The sequence below is a fragment of the Falco punctatus genome (genome assembly GCF_963210335.1).
Source record: "Falco punctatus genome assembly, chromosome: 10".
NCBI lineage: Eukaryota > Metazoa > Chordata > Aves > Falconiformes > Falconidae > Falco > Falco punctatus.
In genome coordinates, this window is record NC_137590.1 from 25,056,481 (window position 1) to 25,073,613 (window position 17,133).

Below are 17,133 nucleotides of genomic sequence, written 5' to 3' on the forward strand. Positions count from 1 at the left end.
AAAAGTCCTGAAAAATTTACTATTAAAGTCCAGGAAAACTGTGGACTCTCCAAACATAAATTGATTTAAACGGTAATTTATTTTTCCACAGTAAGTGTGTTTATAAAGCACAGTAAATTCATGTTACTGACACAAGAAACAAAATCTTTGTGAGATGATAACAACAAGGATTTCTCAGAAGACAAGGAATGCTTATATCAGAAATATTACTGTGGAAAAGCAGAATTTTGTCAGAAATCAACCAGCAGACTTACATGCTAGACTACCTCCAAGACAGGAGAAAACCTTTATAGATGATATAAATGATAGCAGGCCATTATTGTGAAGGTAGTACACAACTTAGCCAAGGAAGAACTTAAAAAGAGCATTTGAAGTTGGCAATGAAAAGAGAACAACATTAAGACAGGAAGAAGTAAACCCAGCTCATGGTATAAGCTGCCTTAACAAGCCATTTGAGGATATTCTAGAAAGTGTCCAGATACAGTGAAAAAAACCCAGACCCTGGAACTCAAAGGAACTCACTATTGAGCCTGCACCATGGACCTAAAGCAGACTCCAGCTGATCCCAGGAACCAGGGGTTAGATACACAACTAGAACCTTCCTTCGGTGCTTTGTAGGTACATGGTGAGTCACTTAGAGGCCACAATGGCCAGGACCTTCCTCTTCCTCTCAGCTACAATGTTGGCATTAGAATGACACTAAAAAACCTAGAGAAACAAGAAGTCTCAATTAAGTATATAATGCCATTCCTTCCTCCCTCCATAAAGAAATTTTAACTGCATGTTGATGGTATCACCATCTTTCTTGTTCTCCAGGTTTCAATAAGCACATAAGATGAAAATTTCTAATTTGAAAAATAAAAACTTACAATTACTGTCAAAACTAAGAAACTTTTTCTAGGTCATCTTTAGCATATTTACACCTTTTCAATTTGGTAATAGCTTTCTTTTGTCAACACAGCTGCTGGTATTAACTCATATTAATTACTTCAGGAAGCTGAGGTGTTCTCTTTTAAGTATGTTACTTAGATTCAACAAACGTTATAAAGAAAACTGTTGCTGTAACTTATAAACTACTGTACAACACTCTTGATAAACTGTAGACTGAATGACTCATGAGTTGGTTTGTTTCAGCATAACAAGTAATAGTAGTGGTGTGGCTTTGACACTCTAAACAAAGTGGTCTTAGGTTGAACGTGTTTTATTGTGTTTTTTGAGGATTTACTCTGTAATAATCTATGGTAAAAAAATCACAGGAAAATTTCTCCATTTGCAGATACTATCATACACAAAAGTTTCCAGGATATGACTAATAAGCACTCCTAGCTAATTTTGCTGGATAGGTTTTCCAGAGCTAGGACTTAACTACAGTCCTTGTCAATAGCCGGTGGCAGCTATACAACCAACACTCCTAGACCTGAATGCTGATCTGTCCATTTCTTCTCAATTTTGGTGTTTAATTAAGACAGCCTTAGAGCTTGTTCTCTGTGGCAGACAGCATAAAAGAAATGCAGAATAACCACAAATCAAGCCCTGTTATTTAATAGGAAACAATCATGCAAGGCTTCCTGGAATGATGTATGACCTATAAACCCACACTTTCGTTCCAACATAATGCCCATTCACAGACACATATCCATTATCTGTGCTGGATATAAGAGTGCATTGGGAAAAGTAACATATAAATAGACAAATGGTTGAGCATACACTAATGCAAAACCATCAGTTTTCCCCATTTGATTTGCCAACTGTCAGATTAACCACCTTCATTTTCCATTAAGCCAAGCATGGAGAGGACATTTTTCTTAGCAAAGGACAAATCCTAAATTCCTTGAACACCCTGACCTGTTACCAGTGAGTAAGCATTAACTGGTCTTAGGCCTGTGCAAATATTAGTTGCTTTCTAAGACACTAGAAAGAGGCTGAAAGAGATTGTTCTTAATAACAGTAAAAACTAATGTCCCTGCTTGCTAAATTGGAAATAAATTCAATACCTTTACAGATGGGTAAAGAAAACTCCCCCAAATCAGCATCATGAGAGACAAATGTTAGAACAAAATGCTGTCTATTGAGGCTTTCTAAAGAGATACGAACCTGGCAGAGAGACACTGCACCAATTCCAAAGAACAGCAGACATCCATGTTTCTAAGCACGTTCTCTTCAGCCCTGAAGCAAAGAACACAGTATAGCAACAGGGTGATGCTACATCATCTGTGAAGTCACTCAAACAAGAGCAGCAGATTGGAAGTAGCAGCCAAAATCCTGCTCAAAACACACACACACAAAAAAAAATCCTCACTGAGCAGACAGACAGAATGTTCCAGGCAATAAATTTATAAAGACTTCAAGAAATCAGCCTGGAAAGGGCAAAACATTCCCAAAGAGGGATCCCAAAGTCCAATGCCAGTAAAGCAGATGATTCTCATTGTGACACAGTGAGAATCAAAGCACTGAGGGGATTTTTTCAGCCTGACAGAATTTCTATTATTTCTATTTACTCAAAAAATGCAGCATGATATGAATCCAAATACTCATCACGTGAGTCAAAATTTAAATGCAAATTTTGAAAATAATCCATAATATTTATCATATTGTCAAATTAAAATAAAAACAAATCACAACCAGCCCAGGAAGTTATTTAAACCAGCATATACATGTTATTATATCCATATCCCACAAAATAAAAGTTATCACATTAGAAAATATCCCAAGGTACTTTTAACCATATTTTTTTTAAACCTAGTTTTACGGTGATATTCAGAATTTTGGTAACTTGAAGATACGGTGTAAAAGAGAAAGTCTTGTTGACAAGACATTAGTTCATGACTCAGATAAAATGCAGCACTTGACATCACATTTTACAAGGAAAATACTCATGTGGGCTACTTATTCACAACTCCATTTAAGGTTAGTGAACGTCTTTATGTTTGTATTTGAGTTTGGGCAAAACATTAAATCGGCCCTTACACTTCTTTGTAATAAAATGTATTTATTTAGGTGTCTTCAAATGAAACTGTAGGCCCCTGTAAAGGGTAAAGCCAAGACAACTTAACAAATGGCAACACAATGAAAAAAACCCGACAGTTGGACAACATAAATTTAATGGCAACACAATAAATCCTTCAAGGTTCTTTCCTTTCACCCTTCCACAAACTAATGTTTTTGTCCCACGGGCAATATTTAAACAGGCTAACACTTACTCCCAGACTGTAATGTCCAGTTACAAAAGACAGAAGTCACCTGAGCTGGGGATCCCCATAGCATAAGGGATTATACAAGCTGTAAGAAGAGTGGCAGCTTCCAAACACATTCCAGGACTTAATTTGTCACCTGCTTTCTCCCATCAAATTTTTAATTTTTATTATCAAGAGCCTAGTAATGCACAGTAACCCTTTCCACTGATACAGCCCCTTTCCTGCCTTGAGTCTTCCTACTTCTTGCACATATTCAAAGGTTCTGAACTGTATCTCACATAGAATTTTTTCCCTGCACATTGAATTTACTAGGGTACTCCTTGATAGTAAAGGTTTTCTTTTTTCCATTTATGTCTAAATGCTCCCTACCAAAACTATAAGCTTTTTTCTTCCTCTTTCCCTCTATAATCACCCTCTTTAACCTCTGACTTTATGTTTTTGAAAGAGCACATGACAATACTTCATAAGAAAATCACAGACAAGCTCAAAGCAGAAAACATCTATGCCTACTCAGTGTTCTAGCACATTTGCTAGGAGCTAGACAGAGATGTTTGCCTAAAAACTTTGAAGAAATGGGACCTCTGGTTGTAACAAAAATATATAACCTAAATTGGATTCTTTTTATCTTTACCAAATATTGTAATATTCAAATTTTATTTTCATTTAACACTGAAGTTTTAAAGAGTCACTTCATGCTATACAAAAGGTTCTGTGCTAGTAGAGTAGTTAATCTGTTTCACTTTAATGAAAAACAATTTAACAGCATCCTCAAACTTTCTTAGACTGAAGAAGAAATTAAATCAAATCTCTGACCCTTACCAGCATTTTGCTGGTTTCTAGGCCAGTCTACCTGGATATTATGTAGATAAATGAATTTCAGGAAGTTTTCTGTGGGTAAGCTATAAGCTCTTAAAACAAAGCTGTTCACATTATAGGTCAAGTTACAAAAAAACCTTAAAAGCCAGGTAGTGCTCCTGGAGGAAAAGTCAATAAAAGACTTACTTTTTGTGCTTTATAAGGTAGTCCTCCCCTGTAAAAAAAATCATTTTATTATCTTTGAAATGGAGCTGAGCTTCCTGGAATTAGTATTGTACTGAATACAGTGTCAATATCATCTCTCTTCTAGTCTCTCGCAGTGTTTTTTGCAGGTGAGTAACAAATCTGTCACTGCTTCAAATTCTGCAAAATCAGGGTGATAGAAAGACACAGCAATTTTTAAGTGATGATAAATGTCAATACTACTTTATTCAATTTTTAAACATGAGTGAAGTGAGGTGCACACTAATCACTGAATCTTAGCAAGCAGACCAAAACTGGATTTGGACAGTATGACTTCTACTCCCCTTCAATATAAAACCCATTAAAAATTGCCTTGACATACATATTCCTTTGTGACAGTTGCTTTGACAGTTTTCAGATGCACTTATGTATTAAAATGGCATAAGGAGTCAACCTGCATTGGCAGAGAAACAAATTTCAACTCCAGCCTAGTATTTCCAAAATATATGAGAATATTTTTACCCCATCTAGTCTAGCTCAAGATCCTGTTCATTTCATCTTCCATATCTAGAATACTTTTACTCTAAATCTCAAACTTCTCCCTCATTAAGGCACAATTCCATTTACATAGATAAAAGCTAATGTGATGAACCAAACCCGGTCTAAATCCATGGATAGCAGACTTGTTACATGTTAACACTCAGATAACCTGAAATCTGTATCTAGCCCTATACAATCAGCCTCACAGATTGACACTAACACTGAAAAAGTGACTACACACACCTCACTGCTCTTCCTATATTTATTTAATACAAATTGATGTCACAACCTGTATCTCAAGTATCTCCTCTCATGAATTATTCCCCTTCATTAATTCCGCACATTTCATCCTAAGTAGTACAAGTCAGCAGAAGCCTTATTGAAACCTCCCTGAATGATAGCGCTTTGCAGTCTCTCTGTCACCAAGCCAATGTATGACTTGAGCAAGATATCTGAAATTTATAATGGCTTTCTTTAACAGTCAGATGGAGAAACAGAAAATGGCACAGCCTACATGCTGTTACTGTCACTTTACAATTAAGGCTTTATATTCCTGTGCTTCAGAACCCTGGGTATCTCCTGAAGCAAATATAAAATTACTTCTCATCTCTACAGGCTTTTAATTATTTTCAGACAACTACTCCACCAGTTCCTCAACATTGTTGTAAAGTGTGAGATGAAAAGACAGCCTGATTTACAGTCTTGCATTTTAATGGCATACAGACAACTTCCAAATTGTATTTCTACCTGAAAATATTCTTTTGCTGATCGCTACCAGTACTGACAAAGACTACTGTGAATAACAAACTGCAAGAGAAACCCCCCGACTTTGCTGCTTTGGATTTTTTGTGCCATTTCTAACATTTATGCCCAGGTGGCACCAATACTTCATTATGCTAAGATTTTTTCCAACAGCAAAATATAGAAGAGCCATAAAAAAAATACTGCCAGACCTCAAGAAAGTTGTATATTTTTAACTTTTTTAGACTAAGTTGGCTACATATTTCAAGACCTTTAAGGCAAATTCAGTTTCTTTTCTGCTTGGCTAGTATTTGCCAAATCCAAGATTCTGACATTTCAGCTTACAAAACACTTCCAATGAAACCAAGACCAAAAGCTGTTTGAATCTCAACTTTAACCACCTAGATCTACATACAAATATCTATGGTGAATCAAGACTGCCTTCTATTGCACTAACTACCCTAGCTCAGCCTCCAGCACCACTAACTGGGTGGCCTTAATTTCTTGCTAATGTTATGTACTATGGGCAATAGGCTGGAGGGTCAGAAACCCGTAGCAGATGATCACATATCCTTTCTGTCTCATTGTGTCATAACTCGGCAGTATGCAGTTACCATGCAGGACAGGAACAACACATGTAGAGCTGCCCAGCACTTAACAAGTCTGTGTGTCACATCTCATTTGTGAGAAGGGCAACGTTTTCAAAAGGCTATCCTGCCTTTGAAGAGGTCTGGAAAGAGGTCTGGAAAGAACAGTCACGTCCTCTAAAAAATTCTGTGTTGAATCCAGTCTGGAAAGAGAGCAACCTGACAGAAACAGCAGAAAAATACTCTCATCCAGCACTTCTTCCTTCTAAGCTCTAAAATTCTAAACAGAAATAGATAAAGCAGCAAAAGTTTTGTATAGGCATTAAGTAGTAATTTAAGCTTACTTTTAGGTATCACTAACATCATTACAATTTTAAATCAGTGTTATAAATTTAAGGTACTTGTTATGACACCTGTGTTCTATTTATTATTGCTACTGTTCCAAAACCTCGAAGAATAAGTAGGGGATGGTATCACTACGTAACCAAGAAAAAAGTACTCAAACTTTCATACCTCCTCCATGGATGGATCTACTGTCCTGAAAACATTGCAGAACTGAAAAACAAAACCCAAAAACTAAAATGACACACTTTTGAGAAATATTCCAGTGACCAAGAAACTGGGGGTGGTGGGGGTGGGTGGTGTCCTAAACGAAGCAATAGATTTTCAAGTTTTTTGTTTTATTTTAAATAAGTAACAGCGTCAGTAGTCCTGATTTCGGGACTGTAGGGGGGGTTGGGGGGGTGGAGGCCGGGATATATAATTATTGACGCCCTGAAATTGGCCTAATCTGGTAACAGGGAAAGCTTTTCCTATTTCAATTAGCCTCATTAAGTATCCACAGGCGCTGGTGGTGCTGGCGGGGGGACGAGGTACCTGAGCCGAGATGGGTGCTAGGCGCTAAACGCGCAAGGCTAGCACGTCTCTTAACACCTGGGGCAACATTTCACACGCTCTGAACAATTGTTTACGTTTATTCACACTTATTTCTCACGGGTGCTTACGAGGCTTGCAGCGTTCTGTTGTCACCGTGCATGTTCTGCGGGGAATGGGCTTTGTTGGTAGGTGGCTACCATTGCTCCAGGGGAATCTGTTGGCATGCTAACTGGGATCGTTCACACATAGTTCCAGTAATTTTCTGATTGGTCTCATGAGTAATTTGCTTCTCCTGGAGTTTATCTTGTGGTGCCCCAGCTAGACCTATTTACGGTGGTTGCTCCGCCTCCCAAGGCCGCGTCTTGGGGACTGTTTGCAAGGACTTAACATCTTGTTTTCCAAAATTCTTGTTTTTCACTACAGATAATTCCATTTCGCCCCTCGCCTCCCCCTCCCTTTTTTTTTTTTTTTTTTTTTTTTTATTTTTTTTATTTTAAAGCGAGTAATTCCTGTTACTCTTTGTTTCACTGACTCTCGTCGGGGGAGGAGAAGGGTTCCCACAGCTCCCACCCGGCCGCGGAGCCGACCCCGTTCCCAGCGCTGTCTCCAGCTCCAGCACGTTCCACCCGCCCGGCGCCACCCGGGCCCCCAGCCACAAGCCACACAACCCCGGGCCCCGGCCCTCCGCCCCGACCACCGCTAGTCAGCACCACTCAAAGGACGGCTGCCCGCCTCTCCCCATCTCCCAGCCGCGACCCCGGCCAAGCTGCCGCACTCCGAGGGGCCACGATGCTGCGGCTGAGCCCCCCTCGCCCGGCTATGCCTAACCCAGCCCACGGCTGCCGCGGGCCGTCCCCACGAGGGATGGGGGCCGCCCCAGAGGGGGGCGAGAAGCGGGAGGCGGGGAGCGCGCGGCACATCCCGCACGAGCCCGCGCTCATGACCGCCGCAGCCCCGCCCCTCCCCTTCCTCCCATCTCCTGCCGGAAGTGCCGCTCCGGCCGGCTCGGCGGTTCCGGCGCTCTGTGGTAAACCGGCGGCGGGGCGGTTCATGGCCGCCACGGGCAGTGCTCCTGTGGCTGGGGCGACGTGGAAGCCGGGTAACGGCGTCCCGGCGCAACGGCGGAAGAAAATCCACGGCAAGGTACCGGGGGCAGCCTCCTGCCGCCCGAAGGGGCGCGGGGGCGCGGCCGGCAGCGGGAGGGGCGGTGCGAGATGACGGGCGGCACCGCGGCCTAGGCCGCCCTCGGGCTACAGAGGCCCGCCCTGGCCGGGTGGGCCCGCTCCTGGCCTCCCGCCCCGCCGGGCCGCCAGGGGGGTTGCTGCCCTCCGCAAAAGCAAGCGAGCAGCCGGGCTTTGTGCTGGAGTACCGCGGGTGCTGGGCGTGCGGGCCTGGCTGGGGCGGTCACCGTACGGGTGTGAGGGGCTGGCACACCAGGCCGTGCAGCTGCTGAACGGCCAGATTAACACACTCAGACGTGGGGCCGCATCTGCGATTTTTGGACTGTTCTTTCCCGTCCGCTTCTTATAACCCAGAGCTGCTGGTCTAAACTCTACTCTCCTCCATCCTTTGTTTCTACTGGCAGCAAGAAGCTAAAAACCTTTGCTGAATCTCTGCTAGTACAGCAGGCCTGTTGTGCACAAGCGCTTCACTGTGCTGATCCTCATCACTGTCTTCTGCTTTGTGTTTGGTGTGGCAAACACTATTAATGATTTCACAGGTGCCAATGCCAGCCTTCATTTTAGTATCTGGTTGTTGAAGTGTTCTGTTTCCATCAAAGAGAATTCAAAGACAAAAAGCTGTGTACTCCTCCCAAGGGGAAGAGGGAAGAAAAGCATCTGAAGCTGCTACCAAGAATTCTCACAAATCAAGTTGATGAGATATGTAACTTACATCACCAGCACACTATCATTTGAACAAGCCATGGTGATATACTTGGTGTGCTTTCCCTCTGTTTAGTGGTATTTCAGGTAGCGTAGTCAACTGTCAAAATGGATGCCTGGCAAAGTAAACATTGTTGTAATTATTTTCTGTTTTACAGAAAACAAGGTTTTTTTTATTAGAACATCTTACCAGAGTTCTGACTTCTAATACATCTGCAAATTTTGAAAATTCAGATCACTCTTAATATTAACCTAGTATCCTTCCTCATCCACACACACAACTCCCACCTTCTAGGGCAGGAATCAGTCAAAAGTACACATTAGCATTTGAAGCAAGCTTGGTGCATAGCTTATTACAGACGAACTTGAACAGAATTATTTGGTATTAGCGAAATTGCTGCTAAAATGTTAGCTCAGCTGCACTGACCTTTTATCGTACACAGTTCCAGTTACCTTAGTTTGAAAGACAAACTGTGCGCCTAATGGAAAAAAAGATTCTGAATATAGGTGATTCACTAAGATGCTAAAGTTTGACAGATGGAGTTTAAAAAAAAAATCGTTCAGAGTCAGTACCGCAGTAAAAGTACGTAAATAGGCAAAGGCACTGAAACTTTTATGTAGTAAAACTTCACATTCTCGGTGCTCAGCAGGCACTGAGAATAAGATTTTTTAAAACTTCATTGGCACCTACACTTTATTCTTTATTTGTTGATTTCAGTGCAGATCTGAATAGCTATGCAGGGTCAAAACTTCAGGAGATGCCTTAGCTAACTTAGAATACAGAAATTTCAGTGAAGAAGTGTTCAGATAGTCTAGCAATTTAAGACTGGACTAGTTCTAGTCTTTAAAATACAGGATTTAGTTTTTCACCTGAGAAGTCAGTGGTAAGTATTAGAATGAATAGTTAAGTCTGTATTTTCAGATAACTTTCAAAATGCAGAACCAAGTTTGCTTTATTTTCAGAATGAAAGACACACCCTTTTTGGCATATTCAGGTGTTTATAATGTTAGGCTTCTACATTCAGGACTCTGTGCCTCTATTATTCTTGCTTTAATTTAAATGTGAAAGCTGGAGCATGCTTAATGATAGGCTGAGAAAAAACATTTAAAAATAATTATTCAGTTATACTCAGTTCTGTCAGATATAAAATTATGCTTTACAACAAGTTTACTGGCCTCAGTACATCCCAGCATATCGTTTATGTTTGGATCAGTTAAATCACTAGACAATAGCATGTCCTATGCAAGACCTTCAAATTACTGTGCATACAGTTTAATATATGGAAATGTGTTGTGTAACTCCTTCAGATATACCCCTCTGTCTCAGAAAAGTATTACAATCAAGAGGATTTCTGCTGCAAAAATGCTCCAGGCAGTTGCTTTTCAGGGTAATTTCAAAAAGCCTATTAACTTCTCATTGTTCTGTTAAACTTTTAAACTGCTGTGTTCGTATTTCTCTGTATTGGATACATTTACACATTTCATGTCTGTAGGTTGTGTGATGCTATTTGCTTTTATTTTATTGAAAGTAGCATCCCAGACTTTTTCCATTATACAATTGCCTGATACTTCTAATGATTAAAAAGCCATATTGCCCTGTTCAGTGGTTAGAACAAATAACTATGTGTCATGGTTTAACCCCAGGTAGCAAGTGAGCACCACACAGCCACTTGCTCACTCCCCTCCAGTGGGATGGGAGGGAGGGTTGGAAGGGTAAAAGTGAGAAAGAAACTTGTGGGTTAAAATAAAACCTGTTTAATATAAAATAATTAAAAAAAAAAAAAAGGAAAAGAAAAGAAGGGGGAAAAAAAGCAGAGGAAAATAAAACCCAAGAAAAACAAATAATGCAAATGAAAACAATTGCTCACCACCAGCCAACACCCAGCAGTTCCCTGAGCCCTCCCGCTGCACCCCCACCCCAGTTTTATTGCTGAGCAGGACACCATATCATATGGAATATCCCTTTGGTCATTGGGGCTCAGCTGTCCTGGCTGTGTCCTCTCCCAACTTCTTGTGCACCCCCAGCCTGCTGGCTGGTGTGGTGGAGCAAGGAGCAGAAAGGGCCATGAGTCTGCGTAGGCACTGCTTATCAGTAATTATCAACACTGTTTTCAGTGCAAATCCAATACATAGCCCCATATAAACTACAATTTAAGGAATACAACTCTACCCCAGCCAAAACCAGCACACTGCTTTTTAATTTCTCTAATTTTTGTCTTCATGGAGTAGTGTCTAGGTAAACGTTAACATCCCAGTTAGGTTGCATTCACTGTAATTACAGTTCTCAGAGGTTTTAAAATCAAGTGAATTATTTTGGTAGAAATTTGTCCTTTATGTTGCAATAGAATATTGTGCAAGATGGGCTCAGGCTCTGATGTGTTAGGGCCAGCACTGGATTTGCTACAAACTTTGGCATGGGTATGAGACCACTGCAGTAGTTGGCTTTGTATTTGGTAATTGAATTAGTGTTTAATTCAACTTCAAATAATGACCCAATATTTACATCAAACAGACAGGGCACTCTGGTGGAGAGAGCTGCATGCAAAGGCCACGTGACTGCAACAACTGCACACACCTAGAACCAACCTTTGTGTACACCCCAAGCTGTTTCTTGAAAAGGCTTACGTTGGTTCTGAGTGGGTTGACTTGCACCTGGGATATGTGGGAAGAACACACACAGGAAGGCACTGTTGGATGTGAATTTCTAACCAACATCAGAGAGCATGTGCAGCCTACCTTCAGAAGCTTTTTTTCCTAGAAACTTACTTGGAAGCAGGATGGGTGAATTGTTTAGCCATCAGCAGTCTCTTCTTGTGGGCCGTCTTCATTACTGGTCTTGACTAGCAGGGATTGTGCCAAGGCAGAGGGGGGAGGGGCAGGAAACTGGTGACCAGAGCAGGCAACAATTCATCCATTTTGTACCATCCTCACAGATCACTTTTAAGAAGGTAACATGACTCAACATTTTGAATTGATGCTTATTGTAGCTGGGGGGGAAAAAAAAAAAAGCTTCTAAAAGGAATACAAGATGCATGGTTTAATACCAGAATTAAATTTAGTGTATTCTTGGTCTTACCAGGACTAGAAGGCTGTAATTTCTTCACATTTTTTGTAAATTACTTAAACCTAGTGCGTCAAGCTTACAGTTAAAGGTTTGCAGCACAAATCTGATTGATTTTAATGCCTTCTCTAGGGTGATCTTCATAGAAACTACTAAAGACTTCAAAGAATTCATTTTAGGTGAAATCAGTTGTTCTGATAAAATAAATGGATCCTTGTTCAGTTGGAGTTCAGCTTCAAGCTACCAATGAATGCCATAAGACCTATTATACCCGCCACACTGGCTTCAAGACTAAGCAAGATCTGTCTTCATCTGATCTACTGTTACTTCAGCTTAGGACTGGAATAACCCTTTCAGAGAACAATACAATCTGCTTCCACCATGCAAAAATTTACATTGAAAGATTTGAAGACTTACAAAAATCATGTTGTGATCCTTTTAACATACACAGAAAGCTATCAAAGAAAAAATTACGAGCAATTGACTTAGATGATGCAGCTTTTCTAAGTGCCAAGTTTGGAAGACAGTTTGTACCTGGTTGGAAGCTTTGTCCCAAATGTACGCAGATAATAAATGGAAGCGTGGATGTTGAAGCTGAAGATCGCCAAAGAAGAAAACTTGATTCAGACGTATGTATTTGGACCAGTTTTCCCACCCTCACTAAGTTCTGCAGGCTGTTGGAATTGGGCTTCATACCGTCCTACATAAAAAAATTGAGTTTTTAAATAGAAATACGAAAAAGCAGTCGGTTAGATATGTGGGAGTTTACTGTATTTAAACCTTTATTTGGAGGACCTTAAAAAAATCCTCTTCCCTAATTAAATATTATGGCCTTTTAAATTCTAATGATTCTGTCTACTAGGGTGACTTACAACTACATATATTATGTAAATACCAGACTGCTGCTGATATTTAAGCTGTTACTCAAGCCTTGCAAAAAACAAGCTCATGTGCTTAAAACTGAACACTGCAAAGGTTGCTTCTAAGAATGTTGAGATAAACTTCTGGTTTAGTCTCTTCAGTGAAAAATAAAAAACTCCACTTTCTCTAGCAGTTCCTTACCAAGTGAGCTTGCATTGAGGTGAATTAAGTGTACTCTTATTGTGGTGTCTGAGCTGTGAAGGCCATGGTCTTTGTTCAGGGGCAGTAATGAACTGGCGTGGGAGGATAATGCTTTACGTGCTGAGTTTGGGATACAGCTTGTACATTGTTGGGTGCATTGTTCGAGATGTATGCAGGTAATCAGTAGAAGTGTGGGCAACCAAATTGGCAGGACCTCATCTATATACGTCCTGTAGCAAAGCAGAATTGCATTCTAGGAGCTGTTGTCCCTTTCAGCCCAGGGACTGTTGCCCAACTGTATTTTTCAATTACATGGCAGTATGATTAGGAGACTGATGGGGTGAAACTTGAAAGCATTGATTGAAACTGCTACTATAAAGCTTGTATTGTTGGGCTTTGAGACTGCTACAGTTCTCCAGCATACAAACTTAAGACTTAAGTTGTTTCTCCTGGAAAGTCCAGTCCTTAAGAGTCGAGGTCAACAATTTACCTAAATTATTGCAATATCCTGGATTGGCTGGACATTTTCTTGTGAATTTAAGTTTGTATTTGTAATTGAATGAGATTTTCTGTCTTTACTCAGGGACGTACAGCTAAGGCTTTAAAGTCTCTGCAGTTTGCTAATCCGGGACGACAGACTGAATTAACTCCTGAGACCAGCAAAAGGGAAAAGAGAAGGCTGCAAACAAAAAATGCATCATTTAATTCAGACAGGTGAGCTGTTTCCTGTATTCACATTATCTTTAAATTTCACTGCACAATAAAATAGCCTTCATGGTCAGTGTCCCTCTAACACTATAACATTTTCTATGTGGATGTTTGTATGTTTATGGGTTGCTTTTTTGTTTTTGAGGATCTTAAAGCACTCATTACTGAGATAAAACAGAAGATGAAGGCAGTAAGAATAAAACAAGTATTTGGTAAGGTATGACAATACTACACAGATCGTAATGAAGCTATTAATTTATGCATAAACTAAAATTCTGACAATAGGCTAAATTTGAATACAGAAGAACCAAGTAGACTACACTTAAAATATTGGAGTTGTCATCTTTCAAGAAACTCAGTAGTTACACTTTGTAAACAAAAGTGTGCAAGTTAGGACCTTACCTCCTGTTTAAAAAAGGAAGTTAAGTGTACAAGTTGGACAATACTAGGTAACAAATCATAGCCTTCTAATGTGATTGATTTTAAAATCACGCTTTCTATAGAGTAAGGGTATATACAGCTGATTTGTCTGTCATTTTCCACTAAAAGTTTGGATCAATTCAGTCTAGTCCCAGTAGGAGTGTGATAGAAATCCCAGCTTTAACTAGTCATACAATACTTGTTAGAACGTGCAAGAAAGATCACATTAATACTTTTCCCCTGCTCTCCACCTAAGTTTAACCTTACAAAACAGAAGCAGACACTAGATAATCTGCTCAAACACTACACATCCTTTTCCCCTCCATTTGTTTCTTCTACTCAGTCTGTACACAAGTTGTAACAGGGAAATTTTGTTGAAATGTTAGAAAAACTTTTTCTATGTATGTAGCAAAATGCTGGCTTATAAGTGTTGTGGCAATCTCTGACATTAGAGCTACTCAGAACTGAACTAGATGCAGAGCAACCTAATTTGAGTTGACCTGGCTTTGCACCGAGTCAAACAAGGTGACTTCCAGAGGTACCTTTGAAACAGCTTTTTCTATGATTCTGCAATTAAACAGAACTGTTACAGAGATGGTTAGTGATAAAAGCATGAACAATACTTTTAAGTTAGGATGTGTGGACCCTAAATGATACCACAGAACCTCCTGTGAATTACAGCCACATGTTAACAAAGAAAAGTAAATTAGGGGAGTATTTCACATCTGAGAGAGAATCTGAAGTTGATATCATAAAACAAAGAATATTCATAAGTACTTGAATAATACATGCTGTTGAAAAAAGAAAACCTTCCCATTCTTGAAATTATTTCAGACACACTATAGTGGCGATACAATTAGGACTGAGAACTGTTGTCAAATACTGTAACATACATATATCTTTTAAACTAAGTGTTCCAATGAGTTAAAATCTGAAGAAAGCAAGCTTTGTCCACAATTGTCAGCAGCTTGGCATCAAAATAATTGGAGTTTTTTTAACATGGAAATAAATGTTGGCTTTCATTATACAGGCAAATTATACCAGCCAAGAGTAAAGTCTACGATAGCCAAGGACTACTTCTTTACAGTGGGATGGACCTCTGTGATTGCCTTGATGAAGATTGCCTGGGATGTTTCTATGCTTGCCCCAAGTGTGGCTCCAACAAGTGCGGAGCTGAATGTCGCTGTGACCGCAAGTGGCTATATGAGCAAATTGAGATAGAAGGAGGAGAAGTAATTAAAAATAAGCATGTTGGTTAGTGTATATGTGCAGTATTTATCCTGAGTATATATTCCATGCTTTGATTAAATACAGCGCAATCATCATGTAGTGGTTTATTGAAACGCATTGGAATTTATCGCAATACACATGATTTATGTGCTCACTTTCACATTGACTTTCAGTACAATTATGGAAATAATTATACCACTGTCTTTTCACACTTCATTTTACCTTGTTCTCAGTCCCAAGTAAGTTCCCATTGAGCAGTCTTTTACTCCTCTTTAGGGTGCAAAATTTTCATGTGATACAGCCAGAGCCATTCACTGTTGTGTCATACACTTGTTTTGTGGAGTGCCCCGGGGTCTCCTTGTATCCCTTGTATTTCCTTCTGTAGTTCAGGATCTCATGGTTTTGAATCTGTTTTATGTGAAACACTATGAAAGTTCACAGTGAATTTACATGCATTATTAATAAAGTGCTTTTCAGTAGTAATAGCAAATGCTGGATCTTCTTACAGTATCCCAGCTACATCTGATAAATTCAATCCTGTTCACTTAAATGGATTCAACAGCATTTACGAGTTCAGATGCTGTCCAGTGGGATTTGAAATCAAGCTCTCTTTATGAATTCAAGCCTTACTGTTTAAAGTGTTTAAACTGTTGAGGCATTGAAAGACGTCAAAGTTTGTATTATGGTACTGTTTTGTTGGTTTCTTTATAACACAGCTGAAATAATTTTCCTGTATTTGTTATCACTCTGTAATTGTACTGGTACTCCAACAGCCCTCTTCAGTTTTTTTCGTACTTGTTCATAAGGTAAACATTGGAATGAATTTAAGTGGCTGTTCCCAAACTAAGTGTATCCAGACTTCTACAAAAAACATAGTTGAATTGAAATTATGTTTGGTTGATGAATTATCTATCCTCAGAACATTAACATTTTACATTATAAAAAGGTCTATGGAAAAGAGATTTTATAAATGTTACTAAGATTTCAGTTAAGTGTTATTCCTTGATATTTGTTTTAGATACATTTCCCGTTTCTGCAGTAGACTTGGAAGATCTGCATGTTTATTAGGTCAGTTTCTCAGGAATAGTGTTAACCATTGATTTCTGAATACTTACTTGATAAGGATGTACAAAACTTACTTGTTTAGACTCTTCTGCTGTCCTGAAGGTTGCAGCGCCGAAATCCGCGGTTGGGCTGCGGGTGTGCTGCCACCTGCTGGCCGTGGAGTAGAGCATCGACTCGTACTGCATTTTTCATTAAATCTGATACAAAACTAAACAGACTTCCTTTTTTTGGTGAAAGCATTGGCTCTTCTTGCAATGGATGTCTCTTTCATTGGCTTTGGATTCCAGCCCCAGTTACCACAACCATCGTGATTTTATTTAGGGAAAGCAACACACTTTTCCAGAGAGCAATACCACAACTGAGTAATAGCCAGACTTCCCAGACTTGCCAGTGGCATTTAATGCCTTTTACTTTGTTGGCTGCAGAGCCTGCTTATCCTGACACAGCAATTAATCTTTTGTGCTTGATCCATGTTTGGAACAGTTTCATCTCTTGAAGCTACCTTTTGAAATGGATGAAAATACTGATACCTCCCTGAAAGTGAGAGGAGGAAAAGCTGGTCCAATCTTGTAATTCCTGTGTATGTATTATCTTTTTAAATTGGACCTGAGTCAGAAGTGCCCATTGTTAAAAAACTTAGAGGCTTCCAACTGTTTGATTAATGTAACACACTTCAGTCCACAGTTACACTTTGGATTCACTAACTTAAAGCATTTCACTGAAGTGAAATGCGAGTCTACTAGTAGCTTAAATTGGTAGAGCATCCT

General features: G+C 39.8%; 1 protein-coding gene across 2 annotated transcripts; it reads left to right on the forward strand.

The window, feature by feature from the left end:
• The first annotated feature begins 7,918 nt into the window (after nucleotides 1–7,918).
• Nucleotides 7,919–16,579, forward strand: ARL14EP (ARF like GTPase 14 effector protein). 2 transcript variants are annotated; one of them, XM_080404436.1, is made up of 5 exons: nucleotides 7,919–8,080; nucleotides 10,129–10,208; nucleotides 12,014–12,510; nucleotides 13,527–13,657; nucleotides 15,102–16,579. In XM_080404436.1, exons 3-5 carry the CDS (start codon nucleotides 12,088–12,090, stop codon nucleotides 15,328–15,330), a joined length of 783 nt encoding a protein of 260 aa, XP_080260562.1. In that variant the 5' UTR covers nucleotides 7,919–8,080; nucleotides 10,129–10,208; nucleotides 12,014–12,087; the 3' UTR covers nucleotides 15,331–16,579. The 2 variants fall into 2 exon arrangements, with proteins under 2 accessions (XP_080260562.1, XP_080260561.1); XM_080404435.1 differs by lacking the exon at nucleotides 10,129–10,208.
• Nucleotides 16,580–17,133: the final 554 nt, after the last annotated feature.